The sequence below is a fragment of the Haliotis asinina genome, chromosome 14 (genome assembly GCF_037392515.1).
Source record: "Haliotis asinina isolate JCU_RB_2024 chromosome 14, JCU_Hal_asi_v2, whole genome shotgun sequence".
Classification (NCBI taxonomy): domain Eukaryota; kingdom Metazoa; phylum Mollusca; class Gastropoda; order Lepetellida; family Haliotidae; genus Haliotis; species Haliotis asinina.
In genome coordinates this window covers 11054830-11078656 of record NC_090293.1, presented here as the reverse complement: position 1 = coordinate 11078656, position 23827 = coordinate 11054830, and the positions used below count along the sequence as shown (strand labels likewise).

Below are 23827 nucleotides of genomic sequence, written 5' to 3'. Positions count from 1 at the left end.
ACTGATTTCGCTCAGCTTATAGAGAGGGAAGCCCCAAGGCTCATCTTAATGTCCCTTGTGAAATATTGAAAAACACAAATACAAAGTCTTACATGTCCATCTGTCGTGAACCCATGAATGTGGACAGGTGCAAAATGACCAGGATCCATAATCTATGTATTGGATTCGAACTCAAAACGAACAGTACCTCCCAGCAAACAGACCATAAACGTAGCATCATAGACTACTCGGCTACCCCTGGCTTCTAAACAGCTTGTGACCGAGAATCGTCACAGCAACCCTTACATCACCGCGCCGTCACTGACGTCGTCACTCGACAGCCTCCTGTCGACCGTCGGAGCCCGCGGGGATGTCAGCGGGAAAGGTTTATGGTCTGGCCCAGCTACTTGGCTGACGAACTGTCCATGCAGCGCCCGTGTCGTTGAACAGCATGGTGAGAACATTAACTTTCATATACACACTATACTTCTACATGTAGTGTGTATATTGTATATGTAAAACAGAACTCGGTGACTGGCCGTTCGTGCACTCTTTAACCGAGATCCTGTATTTATGTATTTGTCTGTCTGCCTGTTTCTTTTTTCCTTCCAGCCACCAGCAGTTATAGAAACCTCAATACATTGAATGAGTGAGTGAGTATGGTTCTACGCCGCTTTTCGCAATATTCCAGTGATATCACGGCGAAGGACACCAGAGATGGACTTCGCATATTTTACCAAGACTAGAATTTGAGAAGTCCATGAGACAACGGTTCCGTTTCCCGGTGGAAAGACTAATACCTCAAACCTTCACACTAGTTCCACTTGAGACATGACCTTTAGCACCTTACCATTGATACAACAAATAATTTTGTCCCTGCAATACTGTCATGCATTAGGAGTTACTGCAACAGTCCTGCGTAGCAACAGTCGGATACACCGTCTTCAGTCTCTTAATTCCCAAAACAGAAAACGAGTTGATAATAGTTGCTCGAACTGCGAAGAACTGAATAACAAGGAAAAGGAATTATGGCTGAAGAAAGAGTGTCTACACAGGGTCTGTATACAGGGTGTGTCAGAGAGAGGGGATACCAAGCAGTTTGTCTTCTGTCGGCCATAATCTTCAAACACCTTGAGTTTCGTATAAGATGTTCACCATAACCACCACTATGGACACCTCCATATTAAAATGACAGCCGCTGAGTCGCAGTCACGGGGTGGACGATGATCTGTCGTTTACATATCTTTACCGACTTCTGGTATCGCTGAAGACTAGCTCTAAGTTTGGTTCATCGGCAAGAATGGTAAATCGAAGGAAAAGATTCTATGGTTATACAACTTCTTTATTAAAATGTAAGCAACATTTCGGTGTAGCTGCTAACAGTGGGCCTTTATGATAAGATGCGGACAGGTAGGTTCTGCAGGTGCGACCTTCCATGGCTGTATCTTCAGTTTTTCACGTCAAGTGTATCGTGAGTAAGACAGTGAGTATGATTTTGCTCCACTTTTAGAAATGCTCCAGTAATATCAAGGCTGCGGACACTAAAACTTGGCTTCACACAGTGTACCCTTGTGGGGAATCGAACCGGGGTCGACGAGCCAAGTATGGTGTTTGAGTAAACATAACTGGTTATAATAAGGCTTGGGTCAGCTTATGGAAAGGGTAGTACCCTTCCGTCCCCGTGAAACCCGTGAACGCGCTGACGGACCAAGGACCCGTGTCAAAATGAGATTCAAACTCACGACAGGGGGAGACAACTCTCCACAGGCAAAATGACCAACATAATTCACGTGTATGGGTTGATACACAACAGTTAGGGGAGTGAATATTAAGTGAGTGAGGTCTACGCTTCTAGCAATACTACGCAGCGCCACCTACAGGAAAACAAGAAATCAGTATCACATTATATCCATCTGTGAGGAACTGACAACAATCATATTTGGGTGAAAAAACAAACAAAAAACAAATGCATAACCTTGCATGTCCATCTGTGGTGAGATCGCGTACGCGAACAGGTGCTGAATGACCAGGGGTCATAGTCTGAGACTCGAAAGCAAACAAACAAATGGACATCAAACGCAACACCTATGAAACCTTGGTCTTGTCGGCTACCTATGCCGTCAAAGCAAATTGTGACCGAGAATCACCACAGCAACGGTGACATCACCGCGCCGTCACTGACGTCGTACCTCAGCCTCCTCTCGACCGTCGGGCCTCGAGGGGATGTCCTTGCCAAGGGTTTATGGTCTGACCGTATTACCTGGCTGAACATGGTCACGAACTGTCCCTCCCGACATGGTGTGTTATGACGGCCCATGGTGTGCTCGTGTCGTTAACCAGACAGTATACTTCTACATGTAGTGTGTATATTGTATATGTAAAACAGAACTCGGCGACTGGCCGTTCGTGCACTCTTTAACCGAGATACAAGTTTCTGTTTTTGTTTTTTTGTTTGTTTGTGTTTGTTTGTTTGTCTGTTTGTTTGTCTGTTTTCTCGGGTTTTTTATCCCACCAATAATCAGCTGTTACAGAATCGTCAAAAGCATAGGACCAGGACCTAGGAAGTGTATGTGACAAACCACCACACTCGAGACATGACCTTTCACACGTGTGACACTGTCTGGCAGACTAACGTCCTTTACAAAGAAACTCTTGCAATTATTTCCCATTTGCGTAAAAAACGTATTTGGGGGAGAACTCATGTTGTAAAACCTAATGAACATGTTGACCATGAACTTCGTCTGTGTAGCAGACATTTCCGGAAAGGTTCTTCCGCCCAAAACACTGCCAGGTGAGGGCGGGATTACTTCTCCCATCAGAATCCTGTTTACACGTGCAAAACATGGCGGTATGGCATTTATAGCAACATGACAAATTAACCAACTCTCAATATACTTGAACTATGGTAACCGACGAGACAGGCAGTTCTGTTGAACATTCAGCAACAATTTTTAAAATATCCAATATCAAACGGTTTCAATGATTCTTTCCAATGCAGAACAAACACCACATTACGTTAGATGTTAAACATGAGAATACGTTAAACTTGGTACTGGATGATTTGATTTTTCATCCTAGTACGTGAGTGTTTTTGTTTGTTTTCGCCGCGTATAGCAATATTTGAGCGCGGATATCTGAAATGGGCTTCACACATTGTATCCACTTGGGGAATCGAACCGTTGTGTTCGGCGTGGTGCGTGAACGCTTTAGCCACTTCGCTACTACTCCATTGTCCCCATTCCCATCTTAGTTTAACTGTTATAATCAAGAGGAAGACAATTCCTGTTATATACATTCAACACTAATCACTTTATAACCTATAACTTTATAAACTATATACCGTATAAGGTTTCTGTTATAACTAACTAGCGTTAACTCTTTCCAATATTTCCCTCCGGTGGCAAATTAAAGCTGCACTTGCGCAGTGGGCAATTTCCGGTGTAATTGAGTCTCCGTAGTAAATCCTCCTCCCTTTCAAGAACCAAACTTTGTTGGGGAAATCTGTGTGATTGATTGTGGGAAAGGTACCAGCCGCGGTTATTGAATTCTCCAAGGATGTCTACATTTCTCAGTCTTGGGTTAGACCATGTTGACTGTTAATCACAAGTTATCGAGTTACGTTAAGCGGAAGGAGAGGTGATGTCCGGTTGGAGGTTGGGTGCGATGTTGGCGGGTGTGTTGGGATGGATCTGACGAAAATAACCATCTAGGTAATCCGCTGGCAGAAATAAATTCTTGTTCGTGATTTTATCACTATATTTGACAATATGTCAACCCTACTAGATCAAAGGGGGTGCGGTGGGGTAGCGTAGTGGTTAAGGTGTTCGCTCTTCACGCCGAAGACCCGGGTTCGATTCCCCACATGGGTACAATGGGTGAAGCCCATTTTCTGGTGTCCCCGCCATGATATTGCTGGAATATTGCTATAAGCGGCGTAACATTTAACTCACTCACTCAAAGGGGTAAATGTGTTTATTGGTGGATTGGTTTGAGGCTGTTTTTCATTTAACTAAAAGCTTGGTTATGGCATGACGTAAATCATCGTAATTGTGTGACTGTCTGAGAACAACTGTTGTTATGTTGATGGTCTAGTTGATGGTCTAGTTGATGGTCTATCCTTTCTTGGTCAAAGGTTATATTCATAACATTGTACATAAACATACACTAGGGTCATTCCGAGACAGACCGAATGGCCTTCTTCAAGGCTGCGAAAACAAGCGAATGGTGACGAATGCACAAAACCCGCCTTCCAACGCCTATGCTGTGAAATGGCTATGCAAAGAAAACACGGTCATTTCCTTAAACAAAACATTATTCCACCCACGCAACAAATACCATGCAGTGTACTCACGCAAATGTGTTTGAGAGTAAATAACAGGTTTACAGACAGTGCAAACATTGCCTGTCGCTCCCATCCGAACAGTCACGATTTCTGAGGCCAGGATGGAGGACAAGAGTCATGGAGAGATCAATCCTACACCCTTAATCTCTTTGCCGTCTCATTTAAAGGGTTAATGGTGGGTATATTACAACCCGGTTGTAAAAATGGGACCAAATTTTAACGGTTCTATCTGTCTTCTGGTAAGCAGAGATTTAAGGTTAACAAGGAAACTAACCGATTTAGTGTATAGGATCGAAAAATGCAGGGAGTACCATTCAGACTATATGCTATGTATGCACATTCTAGTTTGTTTGTTGTTTTTCACTCCGCACGCCGCGGTATTCTGGCTAGATGGTGGTGGTCTGTAAATCTTTCTAGACAATCCGATGATTGATATTATGAGCAGAATCTATCGGTTGCCATGGGAACATAGGGTTGTTGATATTGTATTTTTCAATCTGATCACAAAGGAAGGGTGGTGTTTTATGTGAAAAAATAATCATAGCTTATTTTGGACTGTTTGAATAATATACATGTAAAGTCTGACGGCGTCACTTTATTTTGGGGATTGGTTGACGTGACAGATGATGACGTGAGTACTTCAGAACATCTGCACTGAGGAGTGAAGACTACATTTCTCATATGGAGGTGTGATATTATTTGTTGTTTAACGCCGCACTCAGCAATACTCCGGCGATAAGGCGGTAGTCTGAAAATAATTGAGTTTGGACCAGACAATCCAGTGATCAACGGCAAGGGCCTCGATCTAGGCGAGGGTTGTGGAAACGACAGGCCAGAAGGCCTCTTGCTAACAACGAAACACCGTCAATGACTCGGCCTCCCTTTGCAAACAATAATGACCATTCTGGAGAACTTATCCAGAAAATTGTTACTATTTAAAGTAAAAATTTCTGTAACAATATGTTTGTGCTGATCAGTATCAAGGGTGCGTCTAAGCATGAAAAACATTACGGGTATATAAGAACTAGTATCTGCAAGCTTTTATATATTTTACGGACGCTTTGTAATTCCAAGTGATATCCTCCAGTGATATGTGATTTTCCCTCCATGTAACTGTCTCTCCTGTCATTAACATAGTACATAATAATACTGTGAAACTAGTTTTATAGCGTCTTGTAATTCCAATCGGCCCAGAAGGAGGATATTCCAACGAATACGTCCAGGGTTTATTTCACAAGACGCTGAGCACATACTAACACTGACAATCGATTGCAATCAACGCAAAAATCGGATATGATGGATGTGCAGGACTTCAGGAATAACCTAGTCAAGGAACAACTGTACACAAACCTACATTTTTCGGTAATACCCGAAAACGTTTCTAGAAGCGCATTACTTGAAACACGTAGTTGGGTTTTGGTCTTGAGCCACCAAAGACATAGCTTTGTTGTTCAGTGGTTGACTTGTCATACGGAAGAGTCTGGGTTCGATTCCTGTTTGGCATAACGCGTTAGCTAAACACTCAGTGTCATGTGTGTGTCGCTTGTTTGAAATGCGTGGTACTGTGGACAAACCGTGGACCATATTCAGTACTTATCGTGGAAACAAACCAACAATCCTCGAATCCTGACAAGATAGAGGGACGGAACTATCCAATGACAGTTTCATTTGAGCAAGTTACCCAAGCCTCTTCAGCTGATAAAACCGTTTCCTGTTCAACACAGCACTGTTCAAATATTTCAGTAATCTGGAAATTGAGACTGGATTAGACGAAGCAGTGACTGACCTTATATGTTTCCCGCTATGAGTCAATGACTCTGATCAGATCCAGTCCAAGTCACCTCCTATGGTGAAGAGACGATCAGGGTTGGATTTGCTCTTCAAAACCATCCACGTTTGTCTCAAGAGGCCACTAACGGGATCGTGTCACCATTTTCTCACTCAGCTCATGCTTGTCATCGTATTCCATATGCATGAATTGATGCAGACGTTGTGAGTCACAGGATTGTCTGGTCCAGACATATTTGCAGACCGTGGCGATACACAAAAACAGACAGGCCAAGAGTACAGCATAAATGCATTTATTCAGGAGTAAAAGACAGGCTAATCACTCATTCGCTGCTCTTGGTGGCCAACATATGCCACCATCCACACTGGTTGTAGACGACTTCTACATGACAGATGTACATTTCACTGTACAAGTTTTGATTAGAACTAAAACTGATGTAAAATGGTAATAATTATATAACAAAGGGAACGTCTTTCTACAACATGTGAGTTTTGTACAACATGAACCTTAGCTCCACTCTCTCAAACTCCGTAACAAAGAGGCAACAGTGCACCCCATCATACAACAAATACTTAGAAACAAGCAACGTCAGAATTGAAAGGTTTCTGCCCAGCAATATAACCACTCTAACTGAAATCTGTCTCCTCCATGGTGTACAAGGCTCGGTCATCTTGGAAATTCTCACCCAAGACAAGGACTGCCGACTCAGTATATAACTCCCACAAAATTTGGTTTGTTTTCCTGGCTGACCCTAAACCTCTTTCCACTTTATAGATAACTGACGATCAGCATCACTATAATTTGAAACGATATGCAGCAACTTGCCATTTTCCAAAGTGTAGAAAAAATTACATTGTATTCATGCATGGGTTGTTAGTAACCACATGCTGGGCATAGGCCTTGAGCCTGAGCTCGGCTGATACCATCAGTCTGTCATAGCCGTTGGCTCTGCATGCATAAACATGACCATTTTAAAACTTCAGTGTTACTGTATACACCCCAAACAAACCCACAATGAATGCGCAGATTACTGGCTAAATTTACAGGAGTACGTCATTGGCAACCTCAAGAGTAATAACATATCATCAAAGGCCTACTGAATACAAGTATACACACGCTTACTAGGGGGTTTCTGATATTTCCTTTCTGAATACGCGTTTTGAGTTGTAGGTGTACATATAGTTAATGGGTTTTTAGGTTATCTTCAGCATAAACTTTTTTCATTACCCTTTTAGCAGAAAATGAAAGTTTTTGCATTACAGGTATACAGTACAATCGTGGCATGATGTTAATTCCTTATATTTCACCCTGTTGTTATCAAATACAGGACAATATCACCCCCTACTAAACACAATATTACTTTCCTGTTACCACATATCCCTGAACACTACTATTTCATCACTACTGATGCATCTTGCACCTAAGAGTCCTTAGAATTCTTTCAAAAGAACCATACAACACTTCCATGTCAACATTTATATTTCAGTAAGAGTGAATATTTTTTTTTCAGATTTTGGAAAGAAGTAACCAGGATTCTGTCATTCTGACGTCATTTCACCATCAAACTTTAAGTAAATGTCTGCCCCACCCACCTAAGGTACCACTTATTCTCCTGTACGTCCCTCTGGGGGCTACCCTGGGAACCCAACTGGAGGATCACACCTGTCCAGGTACCAACCAAACTCAAATGTTTGCCCTAACACAGAAAACCTGAAGTCCAAATAGAAAATACACAGTAATACTCTTTCCACTGGTAGCTTTGAATGAGGTCACATTTATTCATTGGAAACAGATTTACTAACACTGTGACAGCCCTACAGTAGTCAGCAAAACACACCATCAGCAAATTTGCCGAGTGATCCATTTACAGGTATGAGAGCGGGTCATATTCCATTCATGTAGGGCATAGTACTTTCAGAACTCTAGGCTTACTAGACATCTGTATCTGGACTGTAGAGATGCACAATTTTGAATTGCAGTTACTATACTTCATTAGTCTGTAACAATCTCTTTTCAACAAATAAAATGAAAAATAAAATGAAAATTATTGAAGATTACACTCAGGTAACAACATCAGATAGTAGATAAACATTTTACCATGACTTTAGTAAGTACTGGATTGTGATTGGTTAATCAATGTCATCTGATAAACAGGACTACTGGAACAAGATGTTATTTAATAGACAGTAAAAAAATCACAACAAAATATGATGTCATTTATTTTTAACCTTAAAAGTCCTTGCAATTCAGTTAAGATTTAATAATGACCCCTAGTTTTATGAAGATGGGGCAAATCTTGGACCCTTCCAGTCAGTCAGTCTTGTGAACACACTTGCCATGGAACAACCCAGCATCGATCAACTTCTTTCCTTAAATGTCTCAGTTTTGGCGAAATCTTGTCTTGGAACCACCCACCCTCCAATGGCACAAAGTAGGCGTGGTGGTACAACTGAAATACCTTAAAACAGAGACTTGCGACAGTTGTAGTGTTAAGGGTGCTAGGTACAATGGCACCCTGGTCAGGGTAATATGATGGCTCTTTAAAACATTGTATGTATCACTCTGTGGGACACACATCCCTGTAGAACATCAGTTTATGCTTCAACAATTTGGTTCAGCACCAGCTGGATAGGGGATGTAGGAGATATTTACAATGATGACTGAATGCAGATTGTACAGGCCTAATATACATATAGACAGCGGACATGACGGAGGATATGTACACAGGTAGACCATGAAGTGAGTGGTACTTGAATAACCTGGAAAGAAAGCGTCAGTTGCATGCACATGGAAACAGTACAAATATTTTTCAGATGAGAAAAAGGTTACTGAGAGTGCTAATATTAACATATTTAAATTTGGGCTACTAACATGTGAAGAAAGTCTGATTGCAAGGATCAACTGATGAGCCAGATACAACTAATGATGTCTCCCCAATACATACAAATACTAAACCCTCCCTTTCCATAACAGAGATACAAAAGGATGGGGGTCTAAGGCCTGGTCCCACAAAGTAACGTCAAGGCCAGGGTACTTATATGTCCGTAAAATGTAGTCAGCTCTCATTTATCCGACACTTGTGGTTGCAGAGAAATATGTCGGATTAAGGAGAATGTTGGATTAATGTTTACAATCAGTGTTTACTAAATGTCATGATAATCATATCTACTCGGGCTCCCTTAGTAGCTGGTGTACTAGTTACATCTTGTGATGAAAACTCAGGTCGCTTGTAAGCATTTTATTTCTTGATGAAATCGTCTCAATTAATAATATTTGTGTTTGAAATTAACAAGTGTGATGTTTACCGAAGCCAGTGTCAAGCAGCCTTAAGGTACACATTAATTACCACCCACGGGTGATTGTTTGTTTATGGTCACAATATACACCTGGCTGTGCTGATTGCCGGATTACTAAATGTTGCTACAATGTATTTACAATGATCACTTGCTAAATTGGTACGTCCAAGTCAGAATGCCAGAGGTTCAGATTAACAAGAGTAATCACTTATTTAAATGATACCCTAATTTCCGGTCGGATAACATGACTGTCAGATTATTGAGTGTCGGATAGATGAGAGCTGACTGTAGTTACCAATAAGTGCTTTCAATAAAGGTCTTTATGTGAACAGAAGTTGATAAGGTGCTTAACAGTAGATATGTTCTTAGCATGCTGAATATCAGCAATTTTTATTCACAAATAATCATTAATGTAGTTGTACAGAGCTGAGCACAGCAGGTTTAAATATATGGTTATTCTACATACCATGACAGACAACTAGGCTAATTCATAGGTGACTTAATGATTTCAGCCAATCAGCTGACATGTTTGTCAATAGATAATAAAGTCAAACATAGCTTCAACAAATAAATAACTCTGGATGTTTCATTGTCATTAAAACTTTAGAAATCTTAATCAGCTTTTTCACAGGTTTATCCAACTATGCTGACAGCTATGTGACTTCACTACATATGGCTCATACGCCTTTCAGTGATGAAAACATGAGAACCTTTCATTGCAAACTCATTTTAAAAATGATGAACCCTTAACCCAAGTACAAAGAATACACTTGAAAATAAATTAACAATCTATCAATCAAACTAAAATCAGATGTTAGCCCTCGATACAGCCAAACAAAGACGTGAGGACATCTCACAAGAGTTGACATTAAAATGACCTTTGACCAACCAATGACATGACTGATAAGTTGTTCAAACTAGATATTCATAAAACATCTGGAAGACTATAGAACTTGTTTCTAATAGTTCACCTTCAAACCAGACTATGCTTAAGGATATGATAGTGTAGACAAAAAATTGAAAATTAAGCAACATTCTGAAATATCTGATATATAGTCAAGATTGAGCAGCAGTTCTTCCCAAGGTCTTTTGAATGAGTGAATGGGTTTTACACAGCATCTAGCAACATTCCAGCAATATCATGGCGGGGGACACCAGAAATGGGCTTCACACACTGTACCCATGTAGGGATTCAAACCCGTGTCTTTGGTATAATGAGCAAACATGTTACCCACTAGACTACCTCACCACCTCTGGGAACATATCTTAGATACAAATGTTCATCCTACTAAGAATGAGTGAGTCAATATAGTTTTATGTCGCATTCAGCAATATTCCAGCAATATCACAGTGGGGGACATAAGAAATGGGCTTTCCATTAAGAGAGACCTATGATAACGTGAGAGAACTAGTCATACAAGCTGTAAACTCTGGTGGGAATAACCTGTAATAACCTTTCAAAACCTGAATTATTTTAAAACAGGGTCAACAATGGTTGGTCAGGTTGCCCTGATTGGTCATGTAAAGGGTCATTCTCATCTGGGTCTAGATTTTCGAAGCTCTCTAGGCGCTAAGACAGTTGTATGTGCCCTACATTAACATTAACTTACAACTATCGTAGTTCTATGAGAGCTTCAAAAATATTGGCCCTGGTCTGTAAAGGAATGGTAGTGTATCTTTGTTAAGCAGTAACCACAACTAACATCTGATTTTAACAAGAAGGTTGATTTTTCAGAATTCAAGACCTTCCGAGTCTAAAATGCTCATGTGAGTGGTGTCAAGCACTAGTCAATTTGTTATTCTATATTAAATACACAGACATATTGATTATGCTGATAACAACAACAACTAAATCCAACCTTAACTTACCCTCCCATATGGGTCATACACCACATTAAGAACAAGAAAATATCTCTGTAAAATAAAACATTTCATAATCAACAGTGTACAGCTTACAATCCCATACACACAAAACAAAACAATGTAAGAAAACACAGGCTATGTATCCGGCTTTTCTCCGGGACATAAGCTGAATGGTAACGAGTTTAGAACAAGGAGTACTTCAGTAAATTACGCACAGACATAGTCAATCACTTATACAACTGCAGTTTCAAGACTTTTGAGGAAAAATATTTGTTAAGCAACTGAAATAAAGTTTGTTTATTTGATATTTTTATGTTAAACCAGAGTATAACAAGTCCTGACATGATACAAATATATCCGACTACATCACAAACTAATTCAAATATCGAGTGTCGAGTCAGCAAATTAGTTCATTTTAAGCTCTTTTAATAAACTGTACAAAGTCCTGACACTGGCTAAAACAACCAAACATGCTCATATTTTGGAAATAACTGGTAGTCAATAACATCAAATATTGAGAGAAAAACCAGATTAAATAGCAGTTATTCACAATGCATTCATATTGATAACCCTCAATGACAACAATATAGAGTCTAGAATTAATTCACACATCTATTATGCACTTATACTCAATCAGAAAGTAATAAATATGATTGATGTTTCATGAATATACATTGGAATTTCAATAATATAAAAATACAAATCATCAATTTGACAGAATCTCAGATTCTGAACAGATAATGAACACAAGTTATCTCCCCTTATCACAACTCATCATTCCAATTGTAGCTTTTGAGGGTCATTCCTCCAGATATTTTCTCTATTCAATCTGATATATTGGTGCAGGTGTTTCTATGTTGGCTGTTTCACTACAACAAATATATATAAGATCCATCGGCTCAACAGTCTGTGCTACGTTCAAGGCTTACCTCATACTGTGTGGCTAATAAAATATGATTAGCTGCTTGACTAGATTGATCACAGAAATCTTTCCTTTCTCAAGAGTCTACTCTCACAAGCTCAAGCATAAAGGGTATACACTCAGAGAGGGAGATACAATAAAATAACAAAGCTAAATGCACCCTACATCTCTCATTATCCAACTGAAATAACCTCCTGTACAGAAGCTGGAGTATGTAAAAAGTATCAACGGCTTACTTGCTGCCAATATGGTGATATCTGTTTAGGTTACGTCTTATCACATGAAGCTTTTGTATAGAATATTCACACAGTCTAAATACGGCAAAGTCTAGGTTATATATGTGCAACATATTGACATTAGTCACAATACTGTAGGTGTTTTGATAAAAATGATCGTTATCGATCCTCTAGACACAAAGCTCTTTCCATGGACAAACTCGAGAACACTCATGCCTTGCTTCACATAAATACTTTGATGACCTCACAAGTGAATGTCGCTTCTTAACAAAAACATTAACAGGTGTATCTGTTCTTTAAAATAAATGTTTTCAATGTGAGAGTAAAACTAGTCTCCAAGAAAAGAGTTTTAACATTGTTAACAAAAACTTTAGTAGAAAATTGCAGGAATAAAACAAACAATTCTTAACCATCACAAACTTTGAATGAAACCACTTTATACCTTGTACATAACCAATAATGTTTTCAATGAGGTCTGTATCAATTAATCATACATACATTTTGATACTGAAATTCCTTGCATGCTTTTGATATAGCCAACAGCAAAATGTTATATCACACAAGCCTGGATTCATTCCATCAAGATTTGACCATGAATCATTAGCAACATGTCTAGCAATGTCTATTATCCATATCTATTTTATAATCTGGATATACATGTATTTATTTCCATTATGAATCTCTTAATTATGCATTCATCCTTGATTAGATTCTGAAGCAGGGATACTTTTATCTTTCCATGATTCTCAAACACAATTCTCATTCATTAACTCTACACTAAGTATATCAGACATGTTAATCCCTATAAATAACTGAGAACTTCTTTTGAAAACATCAGCTTTCTTCTATAAATAACTGAGAACTTCTTTTGGAAACATCAGCTTTCTTCTTCAATGAAATTATGAGAAGCAAGTTCTCCATGCCCTTGTACTTGAAATAATATTATTTCATAAAATACTAACTACTGTCAGCTATGGCCCATAACTTTGTAGAGAAGTACCAACAATGATTCCTTAACCCACACCCGCTTCCCCTCAAACAACCCCATACATCCCCGGTAGTTCTGTAGGCCTCAAACTGTCCATACATTAAGCTGATGCCATAGAATAAAGGCATCTCTGTCACAGTAACTAATTACATGACAATGAAAACAGAAGATAACTGAAAGACCATAACTAACCTTACTCCTGAAAAGACATTGTCATTCTCAATTTTTGGTCTGATGTACATTGGTTAGCCTAACAGGCACTGAACTTCGATATTATACTGAGGGCTACCAATAACCCATCGGCACTTCACTTGTGACACAGATCACTCCAAATCAGCAAGGCAAGAAATCCACCCATCAAGACTGTCATCCATTTATTAGGTCACTGAGGTCAGGGATCTGGGATCCATTGGGTCAAGGAACCATCCCTCAGGTCACTGATCTCCTGTTCAGAGAGGTGATAGATCCATTTACAGGCCAGTGATCACCTGTCATGTCTAGATCTTCACAATCAAGTCTGGGATCCGCCCACCCAGTAGGAGCTACCCAAATCAGGTCATTGATCTAGATCCACCCATCCAGCAGGGGTTACCCCATTCATGTCGGGGATTTGGGATCCACCCAACCCGTAGGAACTACCCAAATCAGGTCAGGGATCTAGATCAACTCATCCAGCAGGGGTTACCCCATTCATGTCGGGGATCTGGGATCAACCTATCCAGTAAGGGGTTACCCTTAGGTCAGAGATTCAAGATCTATACATCGAATCAATGAACCATCCCTAAGGCAAATAAACCACCTGTCAGGTCAGGAATCAACCATACAGGGAGGTCATGGATTCATTCACAGGACAGGGATCACCTGTGATATCTAGATTCTCCCAGATCATGAATCCATTATGCAAGGATACTGCCCTGGAAAGGAAACCAGTCCTCAAACCATGTGACCACATATCAGGTCATGGGTCATTCTTCCGGGAGGTCAAGGATCTAACCTTTAGGCCAGGACATGTAGCCATACATCAGGACATGAATCCTAACAGGCCAGGCAAAAACCTGTTAGTGCATAAATCCACCCGGTGGGGCAGAAAATGGATCCACTTAACAGAGGAGGGATCAACCCATGAGGGGACAGGGATCCACGCAACAGGCCAGGCATCCACCTATTGTGGGGACAGGGTTCCACATAACAGGCTCAGCATCCTCCCACCAGGGCAGGCATCACATGTAATGGCAGAGAACCATCCAGCAGAGTGGAGATCCATTCCTCAGACCAGTGATCAATCCCGCAGGTATGAACATCATCGTTACATGGATTTCTTACAATCAGATCAGAGCTGCACAGGCTACAGCTCCATCATCAGTTATGTCAGTACAAAGGGTTTGTTATTCAGGTGAAGCTCTATCCATCTGTTCCCAGATCAGGTCCTACTTGTCCCGATTACTCAGCCCAAACAGTGAGATACATGCCAGTCTAATGAGTCACATCATCACGAACTGTTCACGCATCACAGGAATCAAGAAACAAATGCACACAGTCTGTAGCCAAGAGGACAACAATGACACTAGAAATGATGATTTGTGTCCTCCGATGACTCTGTACAGGCTGATGATGAGCAATGTCCTGGCTGCTTACACAGAGTCGGATTATCACTGATGGCAGTATTCACTGACAATACAGTCTAAGGCAGGATGTAGTACAGGGACAAAACACCATCTTCATCCCTTCTCAAGCATTCGTTTTAAGTCCTCAAATATCTGAAATAGTAATAGACTAGATGAAGAAGATGTGGCATTGAGATGATGATACTATACAGGAATTTTCAAAGACTGGCTTAATTCAGTGACAATATCCTCTGATACATGTTCAGCGTTCGTGCCGTGGTAGGTTTTGTACAAGTGCGTGCAGAAATATAACAATAAATAAGTAGCCCATATCTTTTGCTCGTGAAATGTTCATTACAATCTGAATCATTTCAAAATTTATACTTTTTTTTAATGCTCTTGTCTTAATATTAAGTAGATCAAAATCTATGTGAGAACAACACGCATACAAAATATTGTTTGTGTGGGGTTTTTTTTAATAATACAAGCAGGTTTGTGTGTAAACAAAACTTGCTATTCTAGTGGTATGTTTAGGTATATTAGATCAGACTAAAGGAGGTATATCATATAACCATTGTCTGTCCACAACAATGAAGTTCAGTCTCAGAGTGTGCATGCCTGGTTTCATGCCATGTATAACAGCAGCTTCCCTAACGTCACACACATCATCTCCAGCTAGGAAACAGTGAGTGTGTATAGTTCTATGCCGCTTATAGCATTATTTCAGCAATATGGGTCAGAAATGGGTCTCACGCATTGTACCCATTAGAGGAATCGAACCCAGAGCTTGAGGAGCAGACGTTAAAGCATTAAGCTACCCAAACCTCCCCTCCAGATCGGAGGATACATATTCATTCAGGTCCTTAGACACTTAACCGCTTTTGTGTAACTCACAGGCATAGTACTTACAAACAAGTAACAAAATTCATGGGGAACTAGGGTGCTATTTGGCATACATAACCAATATAACTCTGGGCAGAAAAAACCTGAACCACAGTTAACAGGGTAACTGGTGTCCTTTCTGAGTTTTAAGGACCAAGAACAATAGCAAAGATTGTTTGGTCAGATGTTAGTTTCAGATCAAACGCTTATTAATATGACTTGACTTACTTTCAATACCCATGCCCTGTTATGAAGACACTGGTCTAGCAATTTTTCATTGTCAATGCCCTTTGTACTGTCCCGGAGTAATTTCACCTGAAAGAAAAAGATTTCACGAGTATGTGCAGAAGTTGTCTCCCCTTGTACGTACCAAGCAGCATATTGTAAATTACTGGTTGAGTTACAAATTCATATCAATGACAATCATGAAAACATCACCTGTAAGTCTGCTGCTATTTTCATATATGCTTTTCTAGAAACAGGAACAATTGTAATATCCAGTGTCTAAAAATTGTCATCAGTCGTTATGTCCCACATTAGCAGTCTCAGGAAGGACATGTACTCACCGCCAGACTCTAGCATCAGGTGCTCACCATAGGGCCTTCCCAACAGGTGCTCCCCTGGAGACCCTACCTAACAACAGGTGCTCCCCAGGAGAGCCCCACCATAAAGTTTTACTATCAGGTGCTCACCATAAGGCCTTCCCAACAGGTGCTCCCCAGGAGACCTGCACCATAAGGCTCTACCATCAGGAGCTCATGATACAGCTGTACAGGAGCTCATGATACAGCTGTACCATCAGGCACTCACCATTGCCTCCCATCAAATGCTCACCATACAGCTCTACCATCAGGTGCTCACCATATGGCCCTACCATCAAATGCTTGTCATACGGCCCTCCCAACAGGTGCTCATCATACGGCCCTCTGAACAACTACTCCCCAGAAAAGAAAAGACCCTCCCAACAGGTGGTAACCACAAAGGCCCTCCCCTAGAACAGGTGCTCCTCAGTAGGCCCTACCCAACATCCCAACAGATGCTTCCCAAAAAGGTGCTCCCAGCAGGTGCTCACCAAAGGCCCTCCCCAACAGGCACCAACCAACAAGCACTGACTCACCTTAGCTAGGCATCTCTTATACAGGTTATATTTGAAGTGGTGCAGACTGTGATACACGCCAACATACTGAGCAGCAGTTTTCCCTATCATGAACTCCTGCAACAACACAAGAACAGACCCTTACATCAAGAGCTTCACAGATTGCTGTAGCCATTCACTACATGATCTGGTAATATGCACTAATGTCTAAACCATCACTTGTATATAACATCACCACAAGCTCTGATACACTATCATTAAAACAGAGGGTGCTGCAATATAAACATGCAAATAAAGAATGCAAACCACCAAGATTAATATCTTTTTTCACATCTTGACCACAGTATGCTTCAGAAGAGGGTGGATCAGTGTACATCAGTGAGTAGGGCTTTGACACTGCATTAGGGTTCCAGTTCTATGATGGGACTTCAGAATGCTGTGAAATGAGTAACATGGGTACTTACTGTACACGTGTCGGATGGGTCTGGCAGGTCGTCCATATCAAACCTGTCGTATGGGGTACCCAAGAAATGAACAGTTTTGATGGTAGGTGGACTAGAATTTTCACAAGCCTGCATGTGAAAAGATAATATGGTACACAAACTGCAAACTGAATGAACAAGTTGTTTCATCTGGATATCTGTGTATACAGGGAAACAGACAGGAAATTAATGCCTGATTTAAGATAAATTTGTGTCTGATGATGATGAACAGTTACACTCTTGTTATTGCTCATCAAATGTAACACTAGATACACCAGTGCATATAGAGCAGTTGATCTGATGCAGTGCTTAGCTGAAGTACCTTCTTAATGGCGCATCAAATAGTGTCAGTTTCCCTTTCATAATACTTATTCAAAATCACAAAACAGCAAAACCGGGAAAGATTAACCATAATCAGTAAGGTTGTTACGATTCACTTGCACATTCAATTAATCAAACTGTAGCCCTTCATAAAAAAATTCAAGAATATTTATGATTTGTTTAGGAAGAGTGTTTTACTTTGAACCTTGTTGCAGCCCTAATAATCAGAAACATTTTCTGACTGTGACTATCAATAATGTGACTAAAATTCACTGATGCCTCCAAGCAACGCATCCCAACTAACCTGACATGGCTGTTTGAGATTTGGACGATCAATCTCTCGCAACTGGGGCTTGATTTTCAGTGACGCCTAAGACAGAGAAATTAATAAGATATTATAACACAACAGCAAGAGTAACAATCAGTAAAACATAATAGAGTGAGTGAGTTTAGTCTCACGCCAAGCAGTATTCCAGCACTATCATGGCAGAGGGCACCAGAAATGGGCTTCACACATTAAACATAACAGCGGGTGAGTGAGTTTAGTCTCACGCCAAGCAGTATTCCAGCACTATCATGGCAGAGGGCACCAGAAATGGGCTTCACACATTAAACATAACAGCGGGTGAGTGAGTTTAGTCTCACGCCAAGCAGTATTCCAGCACTATCATGGCAGAGGGCACCAGAAATGGGCTTCACACATTAAACATAACAGCGGGTGAGTGAGTTTAGTCTCACGCCAAGCAGTATTCCAGCACTATCATGGCAGAGGGCACCAGAAATGGGCTTCACACATTAAACATAACAGCGGGTGAGTGAGTTTAGTCTCACGCCAAGCAGTATTCCAGCACTATCATGGCAGAGGGCACCAGAAATGGACTTCACACATTAAACATAACAGCGGGTGAGTGAGTTTAGTCTCACGCCAAGCAGTATTCCAGCACTATCATGGCAGAGGGCACCAGAAATGGGCTTCACACATTAAACATAACAGCGGGTGAGTGAGTTTAGTCTCACGCCAAGCAGTATTCCAGCACTATCATGGCAGAGGGCACCAGAAATGGACTTCACACATTAAACATAACAGCGGGTGAGTGAGTTTAGTCTCACGCCAAGCAGTATTCCAGCACTATCATGGCAGAGGGCACCAGATATGGACTTCACACATTAAACATAACAGCGGGTGAGTGAGTTTAGTCTCACGCCAAGCAGTATTCCAGCACTATCATGGCAGAGGGCACCAGAAATGGGCTTCACACATTAAACATAACAGCGGGTGAGTGAGTTTAGTCTCACGCCAAGCAGTATTCCAGCACTATCATGGCAGAGGGCACCAGAAATGGGCTTCACACATTAAACATAACAGCGGGTGAGTGAGTTTAGTCTCACGCCAAGCAGTATTCCAGCACTATCATGGCAGAGGGCACCAGAAATGGGCTTCACACATTAAACATAACAGCGGGTGAGTGAGTTTAGTCTCACGCCAAGCAGTATTCCAGCACTATCATGGCAGAGGGCACCAGAAATGGGCTTCACACATTAAACATAACAGCGGGTAAGTGAGTTTAGTCTCACGCCAAGCAGTATTCCAGCACTATCATGGCAGAGGGCACCAGAAATGGACTTCACACATTAAACACAACAGCGGGTGAGTGAGTTTAGTCTCACGCCAAGCAGTATTCCAGCACTATCATGGCAGAGGGCACCAGAAATGGGCTTCACACATTAAACATAACAGCGGGTGAGTGAGTTTAGTCTCACGCCAAGCAGTATTCCAGCACTATCATGGCAGAGGGCACCAGAAATGGACTTCACACATTAAACATAACAGCGGGTGAGTGAGTTTAGTCTCACGCCAAGCAGTATTCCAGCACTATCATGGCAGAGGGCACCAGAAATGGACTTCACACATTAAACATAACAGCGGGTGAGTGAGTTTAGTCTCACGCCAAGCAGTATTCCAGCACTATCATGGCAGAGGGCACCAGAAATGGACTTCACACATTAAACATAACAGTGGGTGAGTGAGTTTAGTCTCACGCCAAGCAGTATTCCAGCACTATCATGGCAGAGGGCACCAGAAATGGACTTCACACATTAAACATAACAGCGGGTGAGTGAGGTTAGTTCTATGCTGCTTTATGCAATATTCCAGTGATAACACAGCGAGGACGAACGCTTTAACCACTAGGCTACCCCAAAGCCCGTTAAACGCAATGGAGTAACATAACCAATTTGGTGAAATCACCAACACAAACATTTCATATCAACAGTCACCAAACATGGTCTAAAGACAGCATATCTGACATATCACATGGTGTCAGGTGACGTGCTACCTCGATGAAAGTAAAAACCAGAAATGGACTTCACTCCTTCAGTGTGACAAGCGAACGCTTTAACCACTAGGCTACCCCAAAGCCCGTTAAACGCAATGGAGTAACATAACCAATTTGGTGAAATCACCAACACAAACATTTCATATCAACAGTCACCAAACATGGTCTAAAGACAGCATATCCGACATATCACATGGTGTCAGGTGACGTGCTACCTCGATGAAAGTCACAACCAGAAATCGTGGCCAGGGTGATTCTGAGCTTCAAACCCATGATAATCAGATTCTCCATGCAACTAATGAAGGAAACTCTGCATGGTGGATAAGTCTGGAATCAAATAAATTGCAGCACACATGCTCTGTTTACGCCAGTCGGTATCAGCTTAGCTTCCTCTCGCTCACATATGATTACCAGGAACAAAATGTGAACAGCATTTTTCAGTTACCTTAAAGCTTGGCTTCCATTTGATTTTCTTATCTATATCTTCTAATTTAGTGGCTATTAGTTTATCTATCTTCTCTAAAGCAGACAGGTAGAAATTATCTGAAAACAGAAAAATAATATTAAGTATACACATAAGTGAACAATCGAAGCTACCAACTACAATGTAGTCATCATATATCTGACTTCTTTGAGAAAGAATGGCAAATCCAGTAAATCAACATTAAAACTTGAGTCCTTTCCAGGCCAAATATTGGTGTACTGACCTTGGGCATCTGTGATTGCACTGAGGAAGCCAGGCTCCAGGGCCTGACTGAGAAAGATCTGCAGGTATACGTTGAACAAGTCAACCAGGGGGTCATCTTCATACTTGGTCTCCAAGCTAAATAATAATAACGGTACAATGAGTGAGTTACAGTCTCATGCTAATTTTAGCAAGTGTCTAGCAATATTTAAGCAACATCAAGGTAGGGAGCACTAGAATGAGCTTCACACATTTACACACGTGGGAAACTGAAACCAGGTTTTCAGCATGAAGAACGAACTCTTTAAACACTATGCCTCCCCAATGTGCACAATAAACCTTTGCTATTCAGACAGGCTACCTTAACTTTTCCCTTTTCAAGCAGGGAAAAAATGTTGAAATGTTGGCGACATCAGACAGTAGACAGTAATTTGGAGTGAATGTTGTGCTGTGCAACAATCATCACAAAGAGGCAGTACAAACCTGCCATCTGTTGGGGGCTTCGGTCGATATTCTTCAGTCACCTCAACAATCTCCACTGCATCCCGACTGGATATAAGCTTCACTTTGATTGGCACAAACTGATCTCGCATAGTTGGCATCCAACTTGAATACTGGAAATGGAGACGATTCAATAATTAGTTATACATTAGTTATGATGGTAGTTATACAGTACATAGACACATTCTGTCATTGTACTACACATTTTCTGTATTCAAAAACATTACATTGATCAAATAAACATTTATAATGTCCGATTACACTTTCACACACAAGTGCAATGTAGGTTGCTGAGTGCATTAGATCGATGAGTGAATGAATTTCGGGTTAATGTGATTTTGAAATCACAATATATCAAGTCACGTGAGTAAGCTTAGAGTGATACATGGTTGAAGTTAACTAATTTGGTGAAACCCTGGGCAAATCTGGGATTTGAACTAAAAGATATATGTTACAGTACATGTAAAGTGAGTGCTGTGAGTTGTTTTACTCCGCCTTTAGCAATATTGCAACAATAACAGGGTGGGGGAACACCAGAAATGGGCTTCACACATTGTACCCATGTGGGGAATCAAATGTCTTCGGCATGACAAGCCAGCGCCTTAACCACTAGGCTCCCCACCACATCGCCCTGCATATGTAAAGAAAAACTGTGCACAACCTATTGCAGTGTGTTAGATGTCTATGCCTCTATGTCACAGAAATTTTGCACTCTAATCTAACTTGGTTTTGTGTCTAACATTGTACTCAGTAATATTCCAGCTACATGCCTACAGTCTGTTGTGACCAGACAATCCAGTGGTGGGCATCAATCTACATAAATGGGATATGATGACATGTCAACCAAGTCAGTGAGGATGACCATCCAATCCTGATAGTCACCTCTTACAACAAGCATGGGTTGCTGAAGACCAATTCTAACCAAGATGTACTGAAATTTAAGAATCACTAAAATCTGTGGTTTCCAATCATTATGAAAGCAGACATACATCATTATTTCAACACCCGTTGACCTGCCACTATCTGTCGACCTGTACTCACCGTGGACACAGCCTTGTGTCTGATGTTGCCATCCTCTGAGATGATCTCATACTTGTGAATCATCCTGCCCTGCTCAATCTTCCAGATGGGGTAACTCTCATAATTATGCATATCTTTCTTCTCAAGAATAAACTTCCCTATCTGAAATATTGACAGGTACAGTTGTCAAAAGTCAGCAGCAGTACATCTCCACCATGGGCTATGTACAAAGACAACTCTGTTGCACAATTTGACACATTCAAGGAACATGTGTGCTACTCAAAACAAGTCAAGAACCACCCAATTCTTTCACATTTAATACTCAAGTTACCAGGATTGTTTGTCATGTCATGGGGTAGCTATGAAAGAATTGGGTCAACCTTCACTACTTTGATTGGTATTATTCAACACAATGTTACAAGAAAACTTTTGTGAGTTATGAATCCTGATCAACATTTAGCCACATCAGACTGGCCTGCAAAGTATCATGATCACCACATCTTGAGGAAATATTAAGGCCACATTAATGATTATTGTTTCTTGACACTACGCACCACAAAATCTTCTGAATCATGACTGGAGGTGATATTGTTTGTCTTGGGTGTTTCAGCAGTGACACTGCCTGCATCTAGGGGACAGAACTTGGCCACCTTGGGCGGTGACATTGCTGGGGTCAGATCAGGGGGCGTGTCAGAGGGTCTCCTCTGGCTTGCACTTCGGTTTCGAGATCGTCTGAAAAACATCAATGCAGTTGAAATGAAACAGATACATGTTGTTAACTTTTCAGGATTTAAGCCAGTAAAGACATACAAAAACATAGTGGCACAAAACAAACTGATCAGCTATATATAAGTTTGACATCCTCGTAAACACAACTATTTCCTTTTTCGCTCATTTGAGCATGTTTACTTAATGCAAAGAGTGGTAAATTTTGAAAAGATTAAAGCAAATGAGTTTCCACGTGTGCACAAGAAATATGGAAAATAGTCAGAGACTAAATCAACAGCTGTCTAGGTCAGGAAGAAGACACATGATTTGATGAGCTGACTTACTGTGTCCGGCCTTTTGCTGATATTCTCCGCACACGTTTTGGTTTGTCCAACAATGAGTCATCATAAGTAGGCTGTCTGATATCCTGTAACACAAGTGGTGTATGGGTAACAATGACATATAGCTTTTGTCTTTTCATGTTTGTCATATCTATGATTAATAAATATGCAGCAAGCTGTAGGGTTGTCCAACCACTAGCTACTTCCATTATGTTCTGAAGACAACTCCCATCCTTCACTACACACCATTACCATCGTGTCCCAAGACTGTGACTACTCCCATCCTTCAGTATTCACAATTACCATTATGTCCTGTGACGGTGACTACTCCTATCCTTCACTACTCACTATTCTTTTCATGCCCTGTGACTGTGACTACTCCCATCCTTCACTACACACTATTACCATCATGTCCCGTTACTGTGACTAAACCCAT

The 23827-nt window shown here is 40.9% G+C and overlaps 1 protein-coding gene across 1 annotated transcript in view; it reads right to left on the bottom strand.

Annotated features, from left to right (window-relative positions):
- Positions 1–6386: 6386 nt before the first annotated feature.
- LOC137261818 (glutamine and serine-rich protein 1-like) overlaps positions 6387–23827 on the bottom strand; it is a 34909-nt gene continuing 17468 nt past the window's right edge. The window contains exons 5-15 of the mRNA XM_067799603.1: positions 23395–23477; positions 22897–23074; positions 22364–22504; positions 21305–21435; positions 20844–20959; positions 20582–20679; positions 18105–18170; positions 17462–17569; positions 17019–17114; positions 16130–16216; positions 6387–15172 (exon numbers count right to left, since the gene is read on the bottom strand). Of these exons, the coding sequence (XP_067655704.1) occupies positions 15134–15172; positions 16130–16216; positions 17019–17114; positions 17462–17569; positions 18105–18170; positions 20582–20679; positions 20844–20959; positions 21305–21435; positions 22364–22504; positions 22897–23074; positions 23395–23477 (1143 nt within the window). The 3' untranslated portion in view covers positions 6387–15133. The remainder of the gene's footprint in view (positions 15173–16129; positions 16217–17018; positions 17115–17461; positions 17570–18104; positions 18171–20581; positions 20680–20843; positions 20960–21304; positions 21436–22363; positions 22505–22896; positions 23075–23394; positions 23478–23827) is intronic.